Genomic DNA, 19647 nt, shown 5'->3' with positions numbered 1-19647 from the left:
TTCATTGGCCTGTGGGTTTGGTTTGCATGAAAAGTATCTGTCATTTGGGTGACTGATAGTAAGAGCTAACATTGGAATGTATACTTCTAAAAATACACATCATACCATTTAATCCAGAAGATCACTCTGTGAAAGTAGATGTTGTTATTCCAATCACACAGGTGGGAAGAAAGGCTTAGAGAAGTTAAAGATAGCCAACATCAAACAGCTTGTAAGGGGCTCCAAATTCCTTGCTTGTTTTGTTGTAGCAGTCTGAAAGGTAGAGGCAGTCTAGGGGATCTACCTATGAACAAAGCATGGCCCTTGCTCTCAAGGACCTTTTCTTTTTAGTCAAGATTTTATTTATTTATTTTGGGAGGGAAGAGATTGGGAAAGGGAGAGTGAGAGAGCACGAGCAGCAGGGGTAGAAAGGGAGAGGGAGAAGCAGGCTCCCTGCTGATCAGAGAGCCCAATGCAGGGCTCGATCCCAGGAACTGAGCCAAAAGCAGAGGCTTAACTGTCTGAGGCACCCAGGCGCCCCTCAAGAATCTTTCAAATCTAGCAAATGTATCTTCTTAGAAATATATGGTAGCACATCGAGGGAAGAGTTCAGGAATCACAGAAAAGTGCAGACAACTTCCGTGCATAGAGTCAAGATTGGCATGATGGAGGAAGAATTTCAGAGGGAGCAGTATTTGGAGGGGAAGAAAAAGAGTGACCAAAGCATGGAGATGGGAAAGCAGAGGGTTTGTTATGGCTGAGGAATTGCTCTGGTTTGACTAGAGCATGAACTGCATGAAAGGAAGTAAAAGAAAGCAGTGAAAGCTAGACCTGTGAAAGCTTGGTTAGGATCAGATTGTGAAGGGCCTCGAATGCCATGCCAGAGAAGAACCTCATTCTAGATAGATATTTTGAGCAGGAGATGAAAAATGTATCTCTAAAGGGGACCCAATAATAAGCATGACAAAGGCTTACATTTTTATGTAAGTTATGATTCTGTACTAATCCCTTCACATACATTATCTCATTAACGCCTCACAGGAACTCCAGGAACAATGTACTCTCTCCCTTTTACGGATGTGAAATTGAGGCTCAGCCAGATTAAGTTTGCCCGTGTCAGACAGATACTGCTGGAGCTGAGACGTGGACTGGGGTCCCTCAGCTTCTAACACATGTTCTGTTTACCACTATGACATTTTGCTATTTAAAACAAAAAAAGGTTTGTTTATTTATTTATTTTAGAGAGAGGGCACGCGATAGGGTGAGTGTGCATGGGTGGCGGGAGGAGCAGGGGGAGATGATTGTCAAGGAGATTTCCATCTGAGTGCAGAGCCCAGCTTGGGGCTCCATCCCAGGACCCATGAGATCACAACCTGAGCTGAAATCAAGAGTTGGAAGTTTAATGACTGAGCCATCCAGGCACCCCTGTATATTGTCATTTTTAAAATCATATCATCTAATGGGTTCTTAATTCTCTGTCAAGAATATCACTATAGGAAAAAAGACATTTTCAAAGTTCTGAAAGTACTGCCTGTGGGTGTGTAATCACGTTAAGGAATATAATGACTACCAAACCTGACTTGTACTGCTCTCTAATTTGACACCAGTGCTGGACGGGAAATTGAAGAGTTGAATGATATTTTATGTACATGCCTCTTGACATCAGTACATGCTCATGGCAGATGTTTTTGTTTTCATGTTCAATGTTTAACCTTATTGGCTCTATGTAAATCTTAAATCGAGGAAGGCCTGTTCCTAGGGAGGTTTTCAGATGCTTAAAACAATGATATTTTACCTAGCTAAAATATGTTTCTTCTCAGCAGGTTTTCTTACTTATAAAAGACCATGACTACTGACGAGGGTGCCAAGAACAATGGAGAAAACCCAGCAGCAGCTGTGGCTGAACGTGGAGAGGATATCACCTCTAAAAAAGATAGAGGAGTATTAAAGGTGAGGTTACAAGGATGAATGACATGCAGGGAAATTTGCTGTCTGGAAGGATTACATATAAAAACCTTTGTTTCTTTTGGCTGGAGGTAGAGGTGACTAATGTTTACTGGGGTTTACTAAGTGTTAAACACTGCAGTCAAGTTCATCTGCATGACCCGAGGTTTATTTTATTTTATTTTTTAAGATTTTATTTATTTATTTGACAGAGATCACAAGCAGGCAGAGAGGCAGGCAGAGAGAGAGGGGGAAGCAGGCTCCCTGCTGAGCAGACAGCCCGATGCGGGGCTCAATCCCAGGACTCTGGGATCATGACCTGAGCCGAAGGCAGAGGCTTTAACCCACTGAGCCACCCAGGCGCCCCAACCCGAGGTTTATTTTTAATCCCAGATTATAGAGGGTGAAACTGAGGCCTAGCTGGGTAAATAAAGGCAGGTCTGGGATCCAGATCCAAGTTATGTGTGACTCTAAAAGGCTGTGTCTCCGAGTTCTCAAGAGTGTACACAAGGGTTATTATTTTAACGTAATATTTAAGTGTATTAAAGCTAGCTGGTGACAATTCAGTTTGAGACGTATTAGAGGAAAATGAAAAGCTGACTTGCAGAGTTCAAAAGGGTTTGTTTTTACATACAGATTATTGTTTGTGCAGTGAAGATATTTTTTGAGGTTTCATCGGAGAATATATCTTTTGAATTTGCTTTCCTCGTTAAAACACACTGAATATTTTTCACTCTGTAATTAACCATTTCTACATGTGTGTTTTTGTGTCTCACAATAGTTTTGTGAGACAATGAGCACATCTTGACCCTTCCATTTATGGAAGGTGTATATTGGTATTCCATGTAAGTAAATCGGAGCTGAGAGAGATTAAATGATTTTAGTCATATTAAGTCATTATTTCTCCTACACTGTTGTTACTCATGCAACTTTTGTATAATTTTTTTCTTGCTGAACTCTAATATTACCACTAAGCTGAGTTTTAATATCTCCTTGTGTCAGCAGCAGCAAATGAGAATTTCTTAGTTTGTTTTGTCTAATCTTGCTTATATGAAAGCTTTTTTTCTGTGCCTCGATCTTCTAAATATACATGTTTTACTGTTAGCTTGCTATATGCCAAGGTAAATTTCAGAGTGTTTCAACTCTAGAATGAGGGACTTTATGCCCTAGATTTATATCCTGCTGTCTTTCAGAGGGCCTCTCAACCCATAACTATATGAATCACTTCTCCCAAACTCCAGGATACTTCTGGAGACAGTAGGTATTTTGCAGGCTGTCCTCAGCATCTCCCTGCTCTATGAAAGTCCTTCTCTTTCATTTTTCAGTGTACCCGTACAAAGAACATAGTCCCCAGTCTGCCTTCAGCCCTGCTTTGTTCCAGGGAGTAAATCTGCTAAGATTTTTAGGCTTGTAAGAAATATTTTGAGATTGTAAGCCCTTTAAATCATATCATTTATTCCTGTCTAGAGCCTTGGGTTTCACTGTGGGGCTTTTGGTTAAGATTAAATAGGTCTACTAACTGTGTGACCTAGGGCAATTTAGTTAACCTCTCTGTGTTGAAATTTCCTCATTTGTAATATTGGAACACTACTTTCTACTTCATACAGTTATTGGGATTATATAAAGCATTTGGCACAGTGACTCATCTGTAGTAATCTCCATATATATATGGAGATTATATTATATATATTATACATATAAATATATATTATATATACATATATACATGTTATACATACATACATATATGCATACATATATACATTTTCAGTATGTGTATGTTTTATTTTGTTTGTTTTTTTTTTAAAGACCAAGGCACATCTGGGAAATCAGTGACTAGCTCAGGAGGATAAAATTACATTGTGGAGCTTACATTTTTAAAATGAATCTAGACTAGATTGTATCCTTAAAGTATCTCCTTAAGGTAACTCTTCACATCTTCCCATTTCTCCAATCCAGAGCCCCTAGCAACTAACATTCTACTCTCTGGTTTTGTGAGATCAGCTTTTTTAGATTCCATATATATTAGTGAGATCCTACAGAATTTGTTTTTCTCTATTACTTAGCATAATGCTCTCAAGGTCCATCCCTGTTGTCACAGATGGCAAAATTTTATTCTTTTTTATCACTGAATTAACATTCCACTGTGTATATATGTACCACATTTTCTTTATCCATTCATCTATCTGTGGACATTTAGGTTGTTTACATAGCTTAGGCGTTGTGAATAATGCTGCATTGAACATGGGGGTACATATATCTTTTTGATCTAGTGTTTTCCTTTTCCTCAAAGAAATACCCAGAAGTGGAATTGCTGGGATTATATGGTAGTTCTGTTTTCAATTTTTTGAGGAATCTGCACACTGTTTTCCACAGTGGCTACACTGGTTTACATTCCCACCAACAGTAATGAGTGTTCCCTTTTCTCACAACCTTGCCAACACTTATTATCTCTTGTCTTTTTGATCATAGCCATTCGAACAGGTGAGGTGGTATCCTGCAGGTTCGATTTGTATTTCTGTGCTTGTTTCATTTCTTTTTCAGTTCTTTCCTTGCTAGGAGTGTATAGAAACACAACTGATTTCTGTGTGTTGATTTTGTATCCTTCCACTTGACTGAACTCATTGATTCATTCTAACAGGTGTTTGGTGGAGTTGCAGTAATGATTCTTTTCCTTTAAAGAATGTCTGGACTTTTGAACTAAGAAAGTTGTAGAATATAAATTTACAGTGTTTATATGGTAATATGAGAGTGGGGCTGGGAGGACACATCTTAAGGAATTTCGGAGTGGATAATTGAATTCTTTATATAAAAATTCAGACTCTTCCTCTAAAATGACGTTTCTTGGACATGAGCTACCAACCACTGTTACCTAAAAAAGTGATTAATTTAGCATAGGTGATTGATGGAATAAATTATACCACCACATGCTTGGATTTTCTTTTCTTTTCCCAGAACTGACCAACTGCATTAGTGGTCTGCTCTGCCAAGAACAAAATAAATACACTGAATTTTATGACAGCTAACTGTTTTTCAGCCTGGAGCCTTTTTGGCATTTGTTTTACTAGAAAACAGGTTGTTTAGTATCGTATCAAACTATGCAGTGATACTGTTTTTTTGTTACACGTTAAATAGTCCTCACAAAAGAGGAAGTATAACCTGTTCTATCAGGAAATCGAGCTTTTTGAAATTAAACCAAACTAGTGGAATCTAGTCAAAAAGTAATGTTTTTAGCAAAGGAGGGAAGTAAATAAAATCTCACTGTTGTAATTTTGCTTTGGACTTCTTTTTGAATGGTTTTGAAAGTCCACTAATCTTTTTGATCTAATTTAATTTGTGTATGAACTAGCTCTGTGTTTTGAGAGACTTTAGCATGAAGCAGGATCTATTGGTTATATTATTATGTTATTTTGAGGGAATAATTAAATATAGCAATAAAGATTGAGAGTAGTACAGGACAGTTTTCTAATAGCGGGGGTTATTGAGAGAACTGGGAGGGAAGCCTTTAGAAAGGGCATAATTGTCTGTAAACCTGCCTGGGTAATGTGGAATGGATTGTGTGACATTTCTATTCTCCAATTATAATGAAATCAGCTCCTTTTTCTTGATGTTTGTCTTTCCTAGATTGTCAAAAGAGTGGGGAATAGTGAGGAAACACCAATGATTGGAGACAAAGTTTATGTCCATTACAAAGGGAAGTTGTCAAATGGAAAGAAGTTTGATTCCAGTCATGATAGAAATGAACCATTTGTCTTTAGTCTTGGCAAAGGTAAGAGGGTATTTTTGAGTTGTGTTTTGCTTGGATTTATTGCCATTTATAACATAGAGGAGCTAGTCAATTCTGTCTAGGAGCTAGTGGATTTTTAGGGGGTCCATAATGTCAAAATTGTTTTCTTAATACTACTAAGATGTTGTTTATCTTTTTGCTGTATTGACACTTGCATGGAAGACACACAAGCTGCAGTGGTAGAGGCGGCCAGGGCCCCGGCACAGGTCTAGGCGCAACACCAAGCTCTGCCAGTAATCATTTATGCCTCGCTGCCCTCATTCACTGTGTAAATAAGAAAAAAAAGGGAAGCCAGTTTCACTTAATGTGCTTGATGAAGTGTAAGAAATACTAATTTTATTAAATCCTAATCCTTGAGTTTCACGTTGTTTCGCTGCTTTGTAACAGATAGGAAGCACACATTGAGCGCTCCTGCAGACCCAAATGTAGTGGTTATCTCATGGAGAAGCACTTGTGCACTTAACTTGAGTACATTTTTTCAGAAAGCACCATTTTTATTTGAAAGGGCAAACTTGTTATTTAGATTTGATTATTTAGTATTTGGAAGATACTTTCTTAAAAATGAATGAAGTAAGCCTATTGAAAACTATCGAGTTTTCAAATAAAAATTACGGTTTTGGGAAATGTGTATCTGCCACTCTGACCTTGGCAGCTTTCCAAAACTTAAGAGTTCTTTTTTTTTTTTTTTAAAGATTTTATTTATTTATTTGATAGACAGAGATCACAAGTAGGCAGAGAGGCAGGCAGAGAGAGAGAGGAGGAAGCAAGCTCCCTGCTGAGCAGAGAGCCTGATGTGGGGCTCAATCCCAGGACCCTGGGATCATGACCTGAACTGAAGGCAGAGGCTTTAACCCACTGAGCCATCCAGGTGCCCCAAAACTTAAGAGTTCTGATGAGATCAATGGGTTTTAATGAATGAGATTTTAAAAACATTATATAATGAAATGTGCTAACATTTGGAAGATCTGCATAACTCAGTGAACCAATATTTTCCCAATACTAGATGTTACAAGATCATGCCTGACTAAAAGATCCATTCATTCATTGTGCAAGCTAGACCAGTGGATTTTAATGTAATATGATATGAAAAGTTCATTGATATGCTTTCACATTCCATACTACAGCTCACCGTTACGAAACCTACCACTAGTCCAGCTTTGATGTCATATCAGATGGTTATATTCATAATTACCTTGAAAGGCTATTAAAGTACTCTTACCTTTTCCAACTATTTATCTTTTGGGGTTTGGATTTCTTCTGTAGACTTAAACCAGAATTGCAACATTTGAATGCAAAAGTAGGTATGAGGGAGCACCTGGGTATCTCAGTGGGTTAAAGCCTCTGCCTTCAGCTCAGGTCATGATCCCAGGGACCTGGGATTAAGCCCCTCATCATCGGGCTCTCTGCTCAGCAGGGAGCCTGCTTCCCTTCTTCTCTCTCTGCCTGTCTCTCTGTCTACTTGTGATCTCTGTCAAATAAATAAATAAAATCTTTAAAAAAAAAAGTAGGTATGAGAATCTGGTTGTCTTTTATTAAGGTAGACACATTTTACACTTATAAATTTGTAAAAACAATGCCATCCTCACTAATTTTTTTAAAAAATATAGTTACTTTTCATAAAAATAACTTGTGTTAACATATAATGAGGTTACTACTATTTTTCAGTGAGTTGGTAAATAATTATTTTCTTTAAATTTCAATGTGGTAATTATCAATAAATAATTAGAAGTTCCTTCAGGTCCTCAATTTTCAAGATTTAAAGAGGGTCCTGAGGAAAAAATGTTGAGAACCACTATTTTCGGGTCTTAAATGTGGTTTATACTAATTATTTTTGAATGCTTTTAAATGTCTTCAGTTAATTTTGGTTGTTTGTTTGTTTGTTTGTTTAGTCTTGTAAGGAGAATAGTAGCCCATACATCAAATTGAACTTTATGGGCCATGTGGCTTGTTGAAAGTTAGTGGCTGAATTACCAATGTTTTTTTATTCTTATCTGCTACAGATATAACGGACTTCTAGTTGGTTTCCAGATTAAGTGTGAGAGAAAAGGAGTAATCCCCCTATCTACCACTGTGGCTCTGTGTTGATTATCATCCCTTTCTTCTTTTTTTAAAGATTTTTTATTTATTTATTTGACAGAGATCACAAGTAGGCAGAGAGGCAGGCAGAGAGAGAGGAAGGGAAGCAGGCTCCCTGCTGAGCAGAGAGCCAGATGCTGGGCTCCATTCCAGGACCCTGGGATCATGACCTGAGCTGAAGGCAGAGGCTTTAACCCACTGAGCCACCCAGGTGCCCTTCTTCTTCTGATTGTACCATTTTAGATGAATTGTTAATTAAGCATGGATCTGAGAAAGGAAACAGCAAACAGGAACTATGGAGTTAAACTCTTTTTTTTTTTTTTTTTTTAAACATTTTATTCATTTATTTGACAGACAGAGATCATAAGCAGGCAGAGAGGCAGGTGGGAGCGGGGGGAAAGCAGGCTCCCTCCCAAGCAGAGAGCCCGATGCGGTGCCCGATCCCAGGACTCTGAGATCACGACCCCAGCCAAAGGTGGAGGCTCAACCCACTGAGCACCCTTGGAGTTAAACTCTTTCTGCCCCTCTCATACTCTCTCTTCCCTGGTACTCACAGGCATAGGTCATGGTGACTTCTGCTTCCTGTTCAACTGTATTCTCTCCAAGCTCTGGTATTGGCTAGGCCACTGCTCCCTTCTCCTTTGGGTCTTGAGTGAGTTAGTGGTCATGTGAGAATGTGAGATTAATCTTGTGTTTCAGTATGATACCAGTCAAAATCAAATACACATTCCCTTTCTTGATAAAGCAGATAATGATTGACAGTTAAATTAGAATTTGTCTCTTTTTTTGTTGATTTAGGGATGTGAACTTTCAGGGCATGGCTGTGCCATCAGTATTTAATTGAGATGACCTCAGAGTAAATGGCCTCATCAGACATCTTTCTTCCCACTGCCCTGTCCCCCAAATTCTTACTCTACCCTTTGAATTTCCGTCTTGAAGATGTTGATGGAGTTAAGATAACATACCTTCTCTCAGCAGCTATCTTTGCAAGTAGACTTAAGAATTGCTAAGAAAGGGACGCCTGGGTGGCTCAGTTGGTTAAGCGGCTGCCTTCGGCTCAGGTCATGATCCCAGCGTCCTGGGATCAAGTCCCACATCGGGCTCCTTGCTCGACGGGGAGCCTGCTTCTCCCTCTGCCTCTGTCTGCCTGTGCTCGCGCGCTCTCTCTCCCTCTGTCCCTGACAAATAAATAAATAAAATCTTTAAAAAAAAAAAAAAAGAATTGCTACGAAAAAAAAAATTGCTAGGAACTTACGCTACTATCTTCTCTACCCACATCTTCTTGATAAATTACCCTATGATGAATGAGTCTTTTATGTTTCCTAGAATTTGGAGCTGAGATAAAATAGGCAACTTCCAGTTAACTTGGTACTTATGGCGGCACGCCTCTCTAGAGACACTGTGGTTTCATGGGGAGAGGAGCATCCACCTGGGTGTTCGGAAGCCAGGGCTCCTGTTGTCACTCTTTCTGTGTCATTTTTTTTTTTTTTTTTTTTTTAAATTTTGACAGAGAGAAAGATCATAAGTAGGCAGAGAGGCAGGCAGAGGGAGAGGGGGAATCAGGCTCCCTGCTGAGCAGTGAGCCCAATGCAGGGCTCAATTCCAGGACCCTGAGATCATGACATGAACCGAAGGCAGAGGCTTAACCCACTGAATTCAGGCACCCGTTTCCTGTGTCATTTTAACGCGAGTAAGCCACCTAACCTTCCCTCCTCCTCTAAAAAGGAGACCTCTGGGGCTCCTGGGTGGCTCAGTGGGTTAGGGCCTCTGCCTTCGGCTCAGGTCATGATCTCAGGGTCCTGGGATCGAGCCCTGCGTCGGGCTTTCTGCTTGGAGGGAGCCTGCTTCCCCCTCTCTCTCTGCCTGCCTCTCTGCCTACTTATGATCTCTCTCTGTACCAAATAAATAAATAAAATTAAAAAAAAATAAAAAGGAGACCTCCGTGGAAAAGCTTGAAGATTAATCCTGGCTATGATTTCATTCTTGGACCTTCTGTAAAGAGTACGGCGAGGTACTGTGTAAAAAAAAACTGTGTAAAAGACTAAAAACCAAAACAATGGCAGAAACTTTAGAGGCCTCCATTAGATGATAATTAGAAATATGAGAAAAGAGCAATATACTTCTGGTAAATCTTCTGTAGCAGAATGTGTTCAGTTTACTGTAAAGCAAGAAACACTGGTTAGACAGTTTATACTTTTATACCTATATGTTACGGCAGTAGCTACTTCACCAAAATGAAGAAAAATAACATAAATGGACAGTAGCATAAATACTCTATATTGAGCTCTCTTGATTCCTTAAAATTCACCTCTCCCAAGGGAATAAGTAGAAATATTTCAGTGGAAAGTCACACTGATTTGGAGATTCTGTTGTGATTTCAGTATTTAAAATAGAATTATGGGGTGCCTGGGTGGCTCAGTTGTTAAGCATCTGCCTTCAGCCCAGGTCAAGATCCCAAGGTCCTGGGATCGAGGCCCACATCAGGCTTCCTGCTCTGTGGGAAGCCTGTCTCTCCTTCTCCCACATCCCCTGCTTATGCTCCCTCTCTCTCTCTCTCAGAGTCTCTCTGTCAAGTAAATTAAAAAATAAAAAAAAAATAGAATTATGAGTGCTTGTCTGTAAAAAATTGCCATAAAAATACACATACCATATATATGTACATTTATACATCCACATATATTTGAGCTTTACCTACAGGTTGGGTGTCTGTGTGTCTATTGCTCTTCCTGTGCCGTCTTTTAAACTCTGTGCCTCACTTCTCTCATTTGTAAAGTCATGATAATGATAATATATACTGTTATACACTGAAGAGTAAGTAAGACATTGCACACCATTGTTTAGCACATAGTAAGCACTCACATGTTTGTTACTGTTGTCACAGTGTTAGGATTATTGGCTTCCTAGTGGAATGACAAACTGTGCTACAGCAGTTTGGGTCCTAACTCTGTTTGCTCTGCCTGCATACAGACTTTGCGAAATAATGTTTAACCATCTTTTTTAGCCCCAGGAAGTCTGGAAAGACAAAAACTGAATCAATCTAAGACAATCGATTATTACTACTTCAGAATATGTTACACAAATTAGAATGAAGAGATGGTTTCCCTCATTGGGTTTTCTCTCTTTTCTTTTTTCCTTTTTTTTAAAGATTTTATTTATTTACTTGACAGAGAGAGAGTACAAGCAGGGGGAACGTCAGGGAGAGGGAGAAGCAGGCTCACTGCTGAGCAGAGAGCCCGGCATGGGGCCCAGTCCCAGAACCCAGGGATCATGACCTGAGCCAAGGGCAGACACCTAACTGACTGAGCCACACAAGCTCTCTGCATATTGGGTTTTCTTAACTAAATCTTACATGTTCTGAATTCCTAGAACTGTGTTCATAACTCATTTTAGAAGAAGTTGAAATAAGGACTCAACATTTTCCAATATACTTCCATGGTAGAAGTTCTGATTTTTCCCCCTCCCTCCCTCCAACAAGTATATTATCACTAAAATTGGGAAGGGATCAATTTGGGAAATGAATGAATATATCTTTCAGTTCTTCGAAGTAAATCCAGGCATGCTTAGGCTTTGCCCATCCCCACCTACCCTTATCTAGATCTAGTGATTTCTTATGGAGAGCTGCTTCAGTGAAGTTGTTTTTGATGTTCTTGGTATGTGACAAACATGGCTGGGAATTATGAAGTGAAAACTCCTGTTATATTCTTCCCCCAGATCTAAGAAGAGAAACAAAGAAACCAATCATTTTGGATTCTTCACATACCTATACTTCTCTCTTAGTATTGAGATTAAATTATAATGAAGTAATATCAGCAGTCTGCCTATAACATTAATATAGTCTTCTCTGCTGTGTGATGACCCATGATCACTAGTAAAACCAACTGTTAATTTTGTCAGTCATTAGTATATTAGAGTAAGAGGGAGAAAGTCCATGTTGAAAGACTTATTTAGCTAATACTAAAGGGAAATGGGGAGTTGTTTAATGGGTAGAGTTTTAACATTGCAAGGTGACAAAGTTGTAGAGGCTGGTTGTACGACAATGAATATACTTAACAGTACTGACCTGAACACTTAAAAAGGGTTGTGACAGTAAATTTGTATGTGCATGTGATGAAAATTTTGCATGTATTTTACCACAATTTAAAAAAATTTTTTTTAAAGATTTTATTTATTTGACAGGTAGAGATCACAAGTAGGCAGAGAGGCAGGCAGAGAAAGAGAGAGGAGGAAGCAGGCTCCCTGCTGAGCAGAGAGCCCAATGTGGGGCCTGATCCCAGGACCCCGAGATCATGACCTGAGCCAAAGGCAGAGACTTTAACCCACTGAGCCACCCAGGCGCCTGGTAACTTCTTTCTTTTTTTACAGAGAGGGAGAAAAGGGGATGGGACAGGGAGACAGAGAATCTTAAGCCGGCTCCACACCCAGTACAGAACCCAACATGGCGTTTGATCCCACGACCCTGAGAGTAGGACCTGAGCCAAAATCAAGAGATGGACACTTAGATTGAGCCACCCCAGTTCCCTACTGACACTTATTTCCCTTAGCTTTATACCGTCTAGATCCATCCATATTGTTGCAAATGGGAAGATTTTGTTCTTTTTTATGACTGAGTAATATTCCACTATGTGTATGTGTATATATCTATCTTTATCTACATCTTTATCCATTCATCTCTTGATAGACACTTGGGTTGCTTCCATTAAAATGTGTTAATATAATTTTTAATAGACTTTAGTCTTAGAGCACTCTTAGGTTCATAGTAAAATTGAGCAGAAGTTACAGAGTTCTGATACATGCTCCATGCTCACACATGCACAGCCTCCCCTCCCCTCCTTAATAGCGTACCCCACCAGAGCAGTACACTGAACCTATAAAATTTTATGGGCTTTTTTTTTTTTTTTTTAAGATTTTATTTATTTGACAGAGAGTGCACAAGCAGGGATTGTGGCAGGGAGAGGAAGAAGCAGGCTCCCCACTGAGCAGGGAACCTGATGTGGGGCTTGATCCCAGGACCCCGGTACCATGACCTAAGCCGAAGGCAGACACTTAACCGGCTGAGTCACCCAGGTGCCCCAATTTTATGAGTTTTTTTTGTTTGTTTGTTTTTAGAGAGGGGAGTGTGGGGGAGGGACAGAGAGAGAGAGAGAGAGCAAGAATCCAAAGCTGGCTGCACACCTAGTATAGAGCCTGATGAAGCCTGACAAGGGGCTCAGTCTCACAACCCTGAGATCATGACATGAGCCGAAACCAAGAGTCGGACATTTAACTTACTTGAGCCATCCAGGTGCTCCCAAATTTTGTATTTTAAAATGTATTCTTTGATTGCACTTTGCAGAAGGAAGAAAAATGCATTGCTTTTATACTGGGCTATTTATATACTTTTTAAACTTTTCCAGTTGCCTACAGTTAGGTATATATGGAAAGCATTTGAACTTAGGGATAGCTACATTATACATTTGTTTAAATATGTATTTTTACTTCAGATAGTGTTAGAAATAGGACTCCTGAAATTGATAAATTGTGTTTGAGCTAATGGAAGTCCAGGTCAAGTGTTAGAACAAATTCCATATTCCTGGTGTTTATACCTATTATTACTATCCTAAAGCTCAAAAGAGCCTACAGATTAAAAATCTTAAAAATGTTTAATTCTGCTTCTAAGAATTCAACCTGAGAAAGTATGGTAGAAGCTTGCTTAACAAACTCCAGACTATGCTCTCCATTCTGTTTGCAAATATGTTGAATGGTACTGCTATGTTCTTACTCTGTGGTAGGGTTCTACACTCTGCTTCAGCCAGTTCAAGTGGGCCTTGTCAGTGCCCTCCAGTCACAGACCACTGGGGACACAGAGGTTATAGAACAAGTTGGGTTTATTACTCACTGTAGGGAGGGAAATTGCATATGGGAAATTGTGGGGTATTTTAGTAGGAGTGTTCAAAAGGATTTATTATGGAATTTGAGATTGTATTAGGTGATTTGGGGAAGGGTTTAAGGAAGAGGGCCTTTGCTCTGGATGGGATATTGTTAGGATGTGGGCTGAGTCTTTAGGTGTCTTAATAAGTCTTATCTAGGGGGAAGGCTGAATAGACAGAGACTAAAAGCTACACCTGCTGGAGAAGCAGCAGTCACCCCTGTCAGCCAGGAGAGGGGGATGTTTGGTATTTGGTAGGTTGCAAAATGACCTTATTTTTTGTCCAGACAAAATTTTGAAGTGTTTTTGTTTTGTCTCACTTTTTCATGGTCTCGGAGTGACCTTGTCTGATGTTGATGTTTTGTGAGATTGTTTATGTCCAACAGGAAAATAGCATGGCCTAGCTTCCCCCCGGCCTGCTTCAGACATCATTAAGGCCTAGCTGTCAGTGTCAAGCACTTTTTCTTCTTCTTAGTAAGAATCAGTTGAAATCTGTTTATCTCTATTGTGCTTTTTGTAATTGTAGAATTTAATTAGATCATATATAAAATACTTTGTGTTTTACATAAAACAATTCGTGTAGAAAGAAAGGGATTATTTCAATGAAAACTTGAACATTTTTGGAAAGACTTACTAAGATGAATTGCTAAAAGCATTTTTTTTTTTTAGATTTTTATTTTTTATTTATTTGACAGGCAGAGATCATAAGTAGGCAGAGAGAGAGAGAGGTGGAAGCAGGCTCCCTGCTGAGCAGAGAGCCCGATGTGGGGCTCGATCCCAGGACCCTGGGATCATGACCTGAGCTGAAGGCAGAGGCTTTAACCCACTGAGCCACCCAGGAGCCCCGCTAAAAGCATTTTTTAAATTGCTATTGAATTAGGGGTGGATAAAAGGCAAAAACAAGTAGGCCATTTAGACCACATTTTACCTGAATTTTACTGATTGCTTTACAAGTATCTTCTGGTTCTCAGTCCACTTTAAAGAAACCCACATTATAAATTGAAATGATATATCATAATTATGACATATACAGTAAAGATGATGTGAAACTTTTTATCACCAAAGCCATACCTACAGACAAGGAGTTGACTTTGTTACAAAGATCAGTGAATTAACATACTTTGGTATGTTTTAATTTAAAATAAATGTTTGAGACATGTATATGTTCTTTTTTTGATTCCTCTCTCAAAGCAACATTTTAAATTAACCTACCAACTATAGTTCTGATTTTCAGGTAACAGGCCTTTACTATGCAAAAAAATAAATAAAATAAAGCTACATGAAGATTTAGGTGCAAAATTGTTCATTAAAATTTAAAATAATAGAGGCGCCTGGGTGGCTCAGTGGGTGAAGCCCCTGCCTTTGGCTCAGGTCATGATTCCAGGGTCCTGGGATTGAGCCCCACATTGGGCTCTCTTCTCAGCAGGGAGCCTGCCTCCCCCACCTTTCTCTCTGCCTGCCTCTCTGCCTACTTGTGATCTCTGTCAAATAAATAAATAAAAACCTTAAAAAATAAATAAAATTTAAAATAAGAAAAAAAGAACCTGTTTATTAATGGAAGTGATGAAATTATAATCAAAAGGTGAAATACTATATAGTTATTAAAAGTCATTTTTCAGATACTATCTTTTAATAAGAAAAATGCTCATACAGTATGAAATGTAAAGAGTAAATCACAAAACCAAATAAACTATGACCAGAATTTTGAGAATGAATATGTAAAAAATTTAAATGCAAACAAAGTATACATTTATAATTTGGAAGATAATGAACCAGGAAATTGGGAGTTTACCTCAAATACTGGGATTTCAGAGGTTTTAAATTTTATTTTCTATGCTCCTCTATACTTTCCAGGTATTCTATGATAAGTAGCATACCTTTTTTTAATCAGGGGAAGTACATTTCTTTTTTAAAAGTTTTTATTTAAATTCCAATTAGTTAACATACAGTGTAATATTAGTTTCAGGTATACAATTTAGTGATTCAGTATTTCGATACAATACTTGGTACTTATCACAAGGGGAAATACTATTGGTTGTTGTTTTTTTTAAAAGATTTTATTTATTTATTTGACAGAGAGAAAGATCACAAGTAGGCAGAGAGAGGGGAGGATGCAGGCTGCAGGCTCCCTGCTGAGCAGAGAACCGGATGTGGGGCTCAATCCCAGGACCCTGAGATTATGACATGAGCCGAAAGCAGAGGCTTAACCCACTGAGCCACCCAGGCACCCCTGGTTGTTCTTTTTTTTTTTTTTTTTTTAAAGATTTTATTTATTTATCAGGGCGCCTGGGTGGCTCAGTCATTAAGTGTCTGTCTCCATCTTGGGTCATGATCCCAGAACCCTGGGATCGAGCCCCATATTGGGCTCCCTGCTCAGCAGGAGGTCTGCTTCTCCCTCTCCCACTCTCCCTGCTTGTGTTCCCTATCTCACCGTGTCTCCCTCTGGCAAATAATAAATAAAAAAGATTTAATAAATAAAAAAGATCCATCTCACAACTCTGAGATCATGACCTGAGCCAAAACCAAGAGTAGGTTGCCCAACTGACTGAGCCACACAGGTGCCCCAAGATGTATATTAAATGAAAAGCCAAATTGAATGTGTAGTATACTGTCATTTGTGTCTTAAATCTTTTGAGAAGTGACAGCACACACCGGAAGGATATAAAAGGAACAATAATGGCTTCTTACGAGGAAAGAATGGATACCCTTTCACTTTATATCTTTCTCTCTTGTGTGTGCTTTAATATAATACTTATATATAACTTAGAAATTTTTAACTAAGTGTCTGATCTTTTGAAAGATTGTAATACTTAAGCTGTAGTCATAAGTCATGAATGTTTAATCCATCTCTACTTACCTACGTAAGTATAGAGTTCCCCTTATTCTAATATCCTGTCATCCACTCTCAGTTCAGGATAATAGCTTTCTTCAAAATTTACTTCCACTGCGATTCATTGTTTACCTGAATTTGCTATCCTTAAGTTTTTGATTGACGTTATACCTTATTTTCGTATTTTATTCCTTTAGCTCACCTACGTTTTTTATTGTTTCCAAAAGGATTTGAGACTGCTTATTGTAAGATATAATTACAATTATATAAGCCAGGGGCACGTAGGTGGCTCAGTCAGTTAAACGTCTGCCTTCGGCTCAGGTCATGATCTCAGGGACCTGGGATGGAGCCTGCTTTTCCCTCTCCCTCTGCCTTCCACTCTCCCTACTTGTGCGCTCGCGTGCGCGCGCTCTCTCTCTCTCTCTCTCTCAAATAAAACAAACAAAAAACCCCAATTTATAAGTTAATATAGTTCCACAGTTGAGGAGTAAAATCAACTTCTGTTTCCTGGAAGGGGAGAAGAAATTCTGAGTTCAGTAGTTCTTGTGATTTGACAAAAGAACACATAATCATTTTGTTTTTTAAAAAAAAAAAAAAAAATTATTTTTCTAAATTTTGAGAAGACATCTTTCATGGGCCCTTTTATGCAATTTATACTTCTCCAATTGTTTGTTGTTTTTGTTTATCCAACTAAATTATAAGCTTCCTTAGGACAAATTCCATTTTGTTCCATACTATTTTTGTTCTATCTATACCTAGAAAAATGCCCTTATTATAGTTGAAATTATAAATTAAGCAACAACTACAACCCAGCTACATTTCAAAGATTATGTTATTGACCCTTTTCAAAGATACAGTCTTTGAGCAATTTAGAAATTGATCCTACTTTCATTCTTCTCAGCAGGGAATCTACTCTGGTCTCCCTCAAAAATCCCAATTTATTTCTTAGTGGGTAAATGTTACCAGGTTCTTTTGTAGCCCCTATTTACTGAGTGTGTAATGTAAAGAGAATAGGAAATTCGTTTCAACTTGTGTTTTTGATGGTTAAATATTTTTAAATAGGGCATATAGCTTTCAACCACATTTTTCTTTCTCTTAGGCCAAGTTATCAAGGCATGGGACATTGGGGTGGCTACCATGAAGAAAGGAGAGATCTGCCATTTACTCTGCAAACCAGAGTATGCCTATGGATCGGCTGGCAGTCTCCCCAAAATTCCCTCGAATGCAACTCTCTTTTTTGAGGTAAGTACGTGTGCGGTGTTGCCTTGTTAGCATCTGTTCTACTATAGTGCTGGCTCTGAAGCAACAGGCAGTGGACAAGTAGCTAGGCTTGCCACTGAGAATCAGATCCAACTTACTTATTTTGGAGCTTGGCTTCTTGAATTGTTTCCCACAAACCCAAGGGGTGTGTGCCAGTGCTTTCTTAGAAACGTGTTTCTGGCACAGAAAGGTCGTATCCAAATAAACAAAAGACACCAGGCTTAAGAAATAAAGGTTCTGGTCAGTGGCGTGAGTAGAACCTGCTTGAAATTGCCCAGAAGATAGGTTGGAAAAGGGGAGGTAAAGTGTTGAAGTGTACCCAAACCAAATTGTAAGGTATTCTCATATTATACAGGTTTACTCTTTGTCACAGATCTCACTCCTTCGTTAGAAGTGGTAGGTTGTAATAATCTTATTCACCCTGTGTTGACTTTTATATATTTGTCCAAATCTGATTTAAAAAATTAAGGGAGGAAATGCCTGAAACATCATAACTAGGTAAAAAACACCTTTAGTTGATCATAGGCCTGATTCATAAGATTTATTTTTACATTGAAAAAGGGAATTCCATGAATCTGGGGTGGAAAGGTGGTGGCCTTTAAAGTCAGATAAAACAGTTCTGGGCCAGCACCTTGTAGTTCTGGCTTTTTGCCCACAAGGCAGCTTTCCTAGTATTTCCTGTCTGTCTTTGCACTGCAGCCGCACAGGATGTAGTCCTAGACATTGTCATTACGTGAAGGCTCTTTCCAGGTATTGAAAATTCAGTGTTCCTTTTTTCCTACTTTTCCAATAACTGAGATGCATAGATAAATATAAAAGAGTTTTATTTTGTAAAATGAAAGGAGAATTGGTTGCCCTTGTCTTTAAGTATGTTCTGTTGGCTCTGTTTGGTCTTTTCTCAGCCAGATCCTTTTTTTCCTTTCTAGATTGAGCTTCTTGATTTCAAAGGAGAGGATTTATTTGAAGATGGAGGCATTATCCGAAGAATCAAACGGAAGGGAGAAGGATATTCAAACCCAAATGAAGGAGCAACAGTAGAAAGTAAGTGTTGCTGTGACAACAATACTTAGTCCTTAAAAGCTGGGCTCCATTTATGGGGATAAAATGGAGATTTCTTTCTAAAAATGGGTTTATAGTAATAAATATAGCCCAAGAATAGTTTCAAGTTGAACATTTATTAAATAGTGACTTTATTTGGTAAATATTCATTCCAGCATGTCCATGCCAGGTCCTGTGCCAGCTTCTGTAGACCCAGAAAGTGAATAAAAGGTAATCCCATCCATCAAGTCCAAATCTATGGACTCCTTCATGTGCCAGCAACTAAGTTAGCTGCCTTACATATTTATTCATTTAATTCTTCCAATAACATTATGAGATAAGATTTATTATCCCCAGGTAAGAAAAGTAAGTCGAGGGAAGTTACATAAATTGCCCAAGGTTACAGAGTTACTAAACAGAGCAGTTAAATTGTAGTGCACTTCAGAACTCTCAAACCCATTTCACTGGCTTCTCTCAGGATGAAAAAGTTCATCTTATATCAAAATTGGATAAAATTGTTCATTCTATTCTGGGAGACCTTGGTTCAAGTTCTCCTTTGCCATTTATTGGATGACTTAAAGCTATTCCATTTGTTATTTGCTAAGTTGGGAGTAAGGATACTACTGAGGACTGGCATACTGATCACTCTTCCTCCCTCCTAGAGTACGTTCAACATACCGTCATATACCCCATTTGTCATCATGTACCCTATACTATAATCCGTGCTTGCCCCTTTGCCCAGTATCCAGCTTGAGCACCAGAATCTTTCTTCATCTTTTTGTTTCCAGCATCACCTACAGCACTTTCCACTGTAGGTGTAAGGTAGAT

The 19647-nt window shown here is 38.8% G+C and overlaps 1 protein-coding gene across 6 annotated transcripts in view; it reads left to right on the top strand.

Moving 5' to 3' along the window:
- FKBP5 (FKBP prolyl isomerase 5) overlaps positions 1-19647 on the top strand; it is a 115687-nt gene that overhangs the window by 60268 nt on the left and 35772 nt on the right. For 4 of the 6 annotated variants that reach the window (XM_032864316.1, XM_032864312.1, XM_032864314.1 and 1 more), the window contains 4 exons: positions 1803-1929; positions 5548-5692; positions 17621-17763; positions 18708-18822. In XM_032864316.1, the coding sequence (XP_032720207.1) occupies positions 1825-1929; positions 5548-5692; positions 17621-17763; positions 18708-18822 (508 nt within the window). In that variant the 5' untranslated portion in view covers positions 1803-1824. Of the gene's footprint in view, positions 1-1799; positions 1930-5547; positions 5693-17620; positions 17764-18707; positions 18823-19647 lie in introns of all 6 variants that reach the window. The other 2 variants (XM_032864313.1, XM_032864315.1) reach the window with 1 other exon arrangement.

The sequence above is a fragment of the Lontra canadensis genome, unplaced genomic scaffold, assembly GCF_010015895.1.
Source record: "Lontra canadensis isolate GAN:19392208 unplaced genomic scaffold, GSC_riverotter_1.0 scaffold27, whole genome shotgun sequence".
Classification (NCBI taxonomy): Eukaryota; Metazoa; Chordata; class Mammalia; order Carnivora; family Mustelidae; genus Lontra; species Lontra canadensis.
The sequence above is the reverse complement of the archived record's forward strand: the minus strand, read 5'-3'. Positions and strand labels throughout refer to the sequence as shown.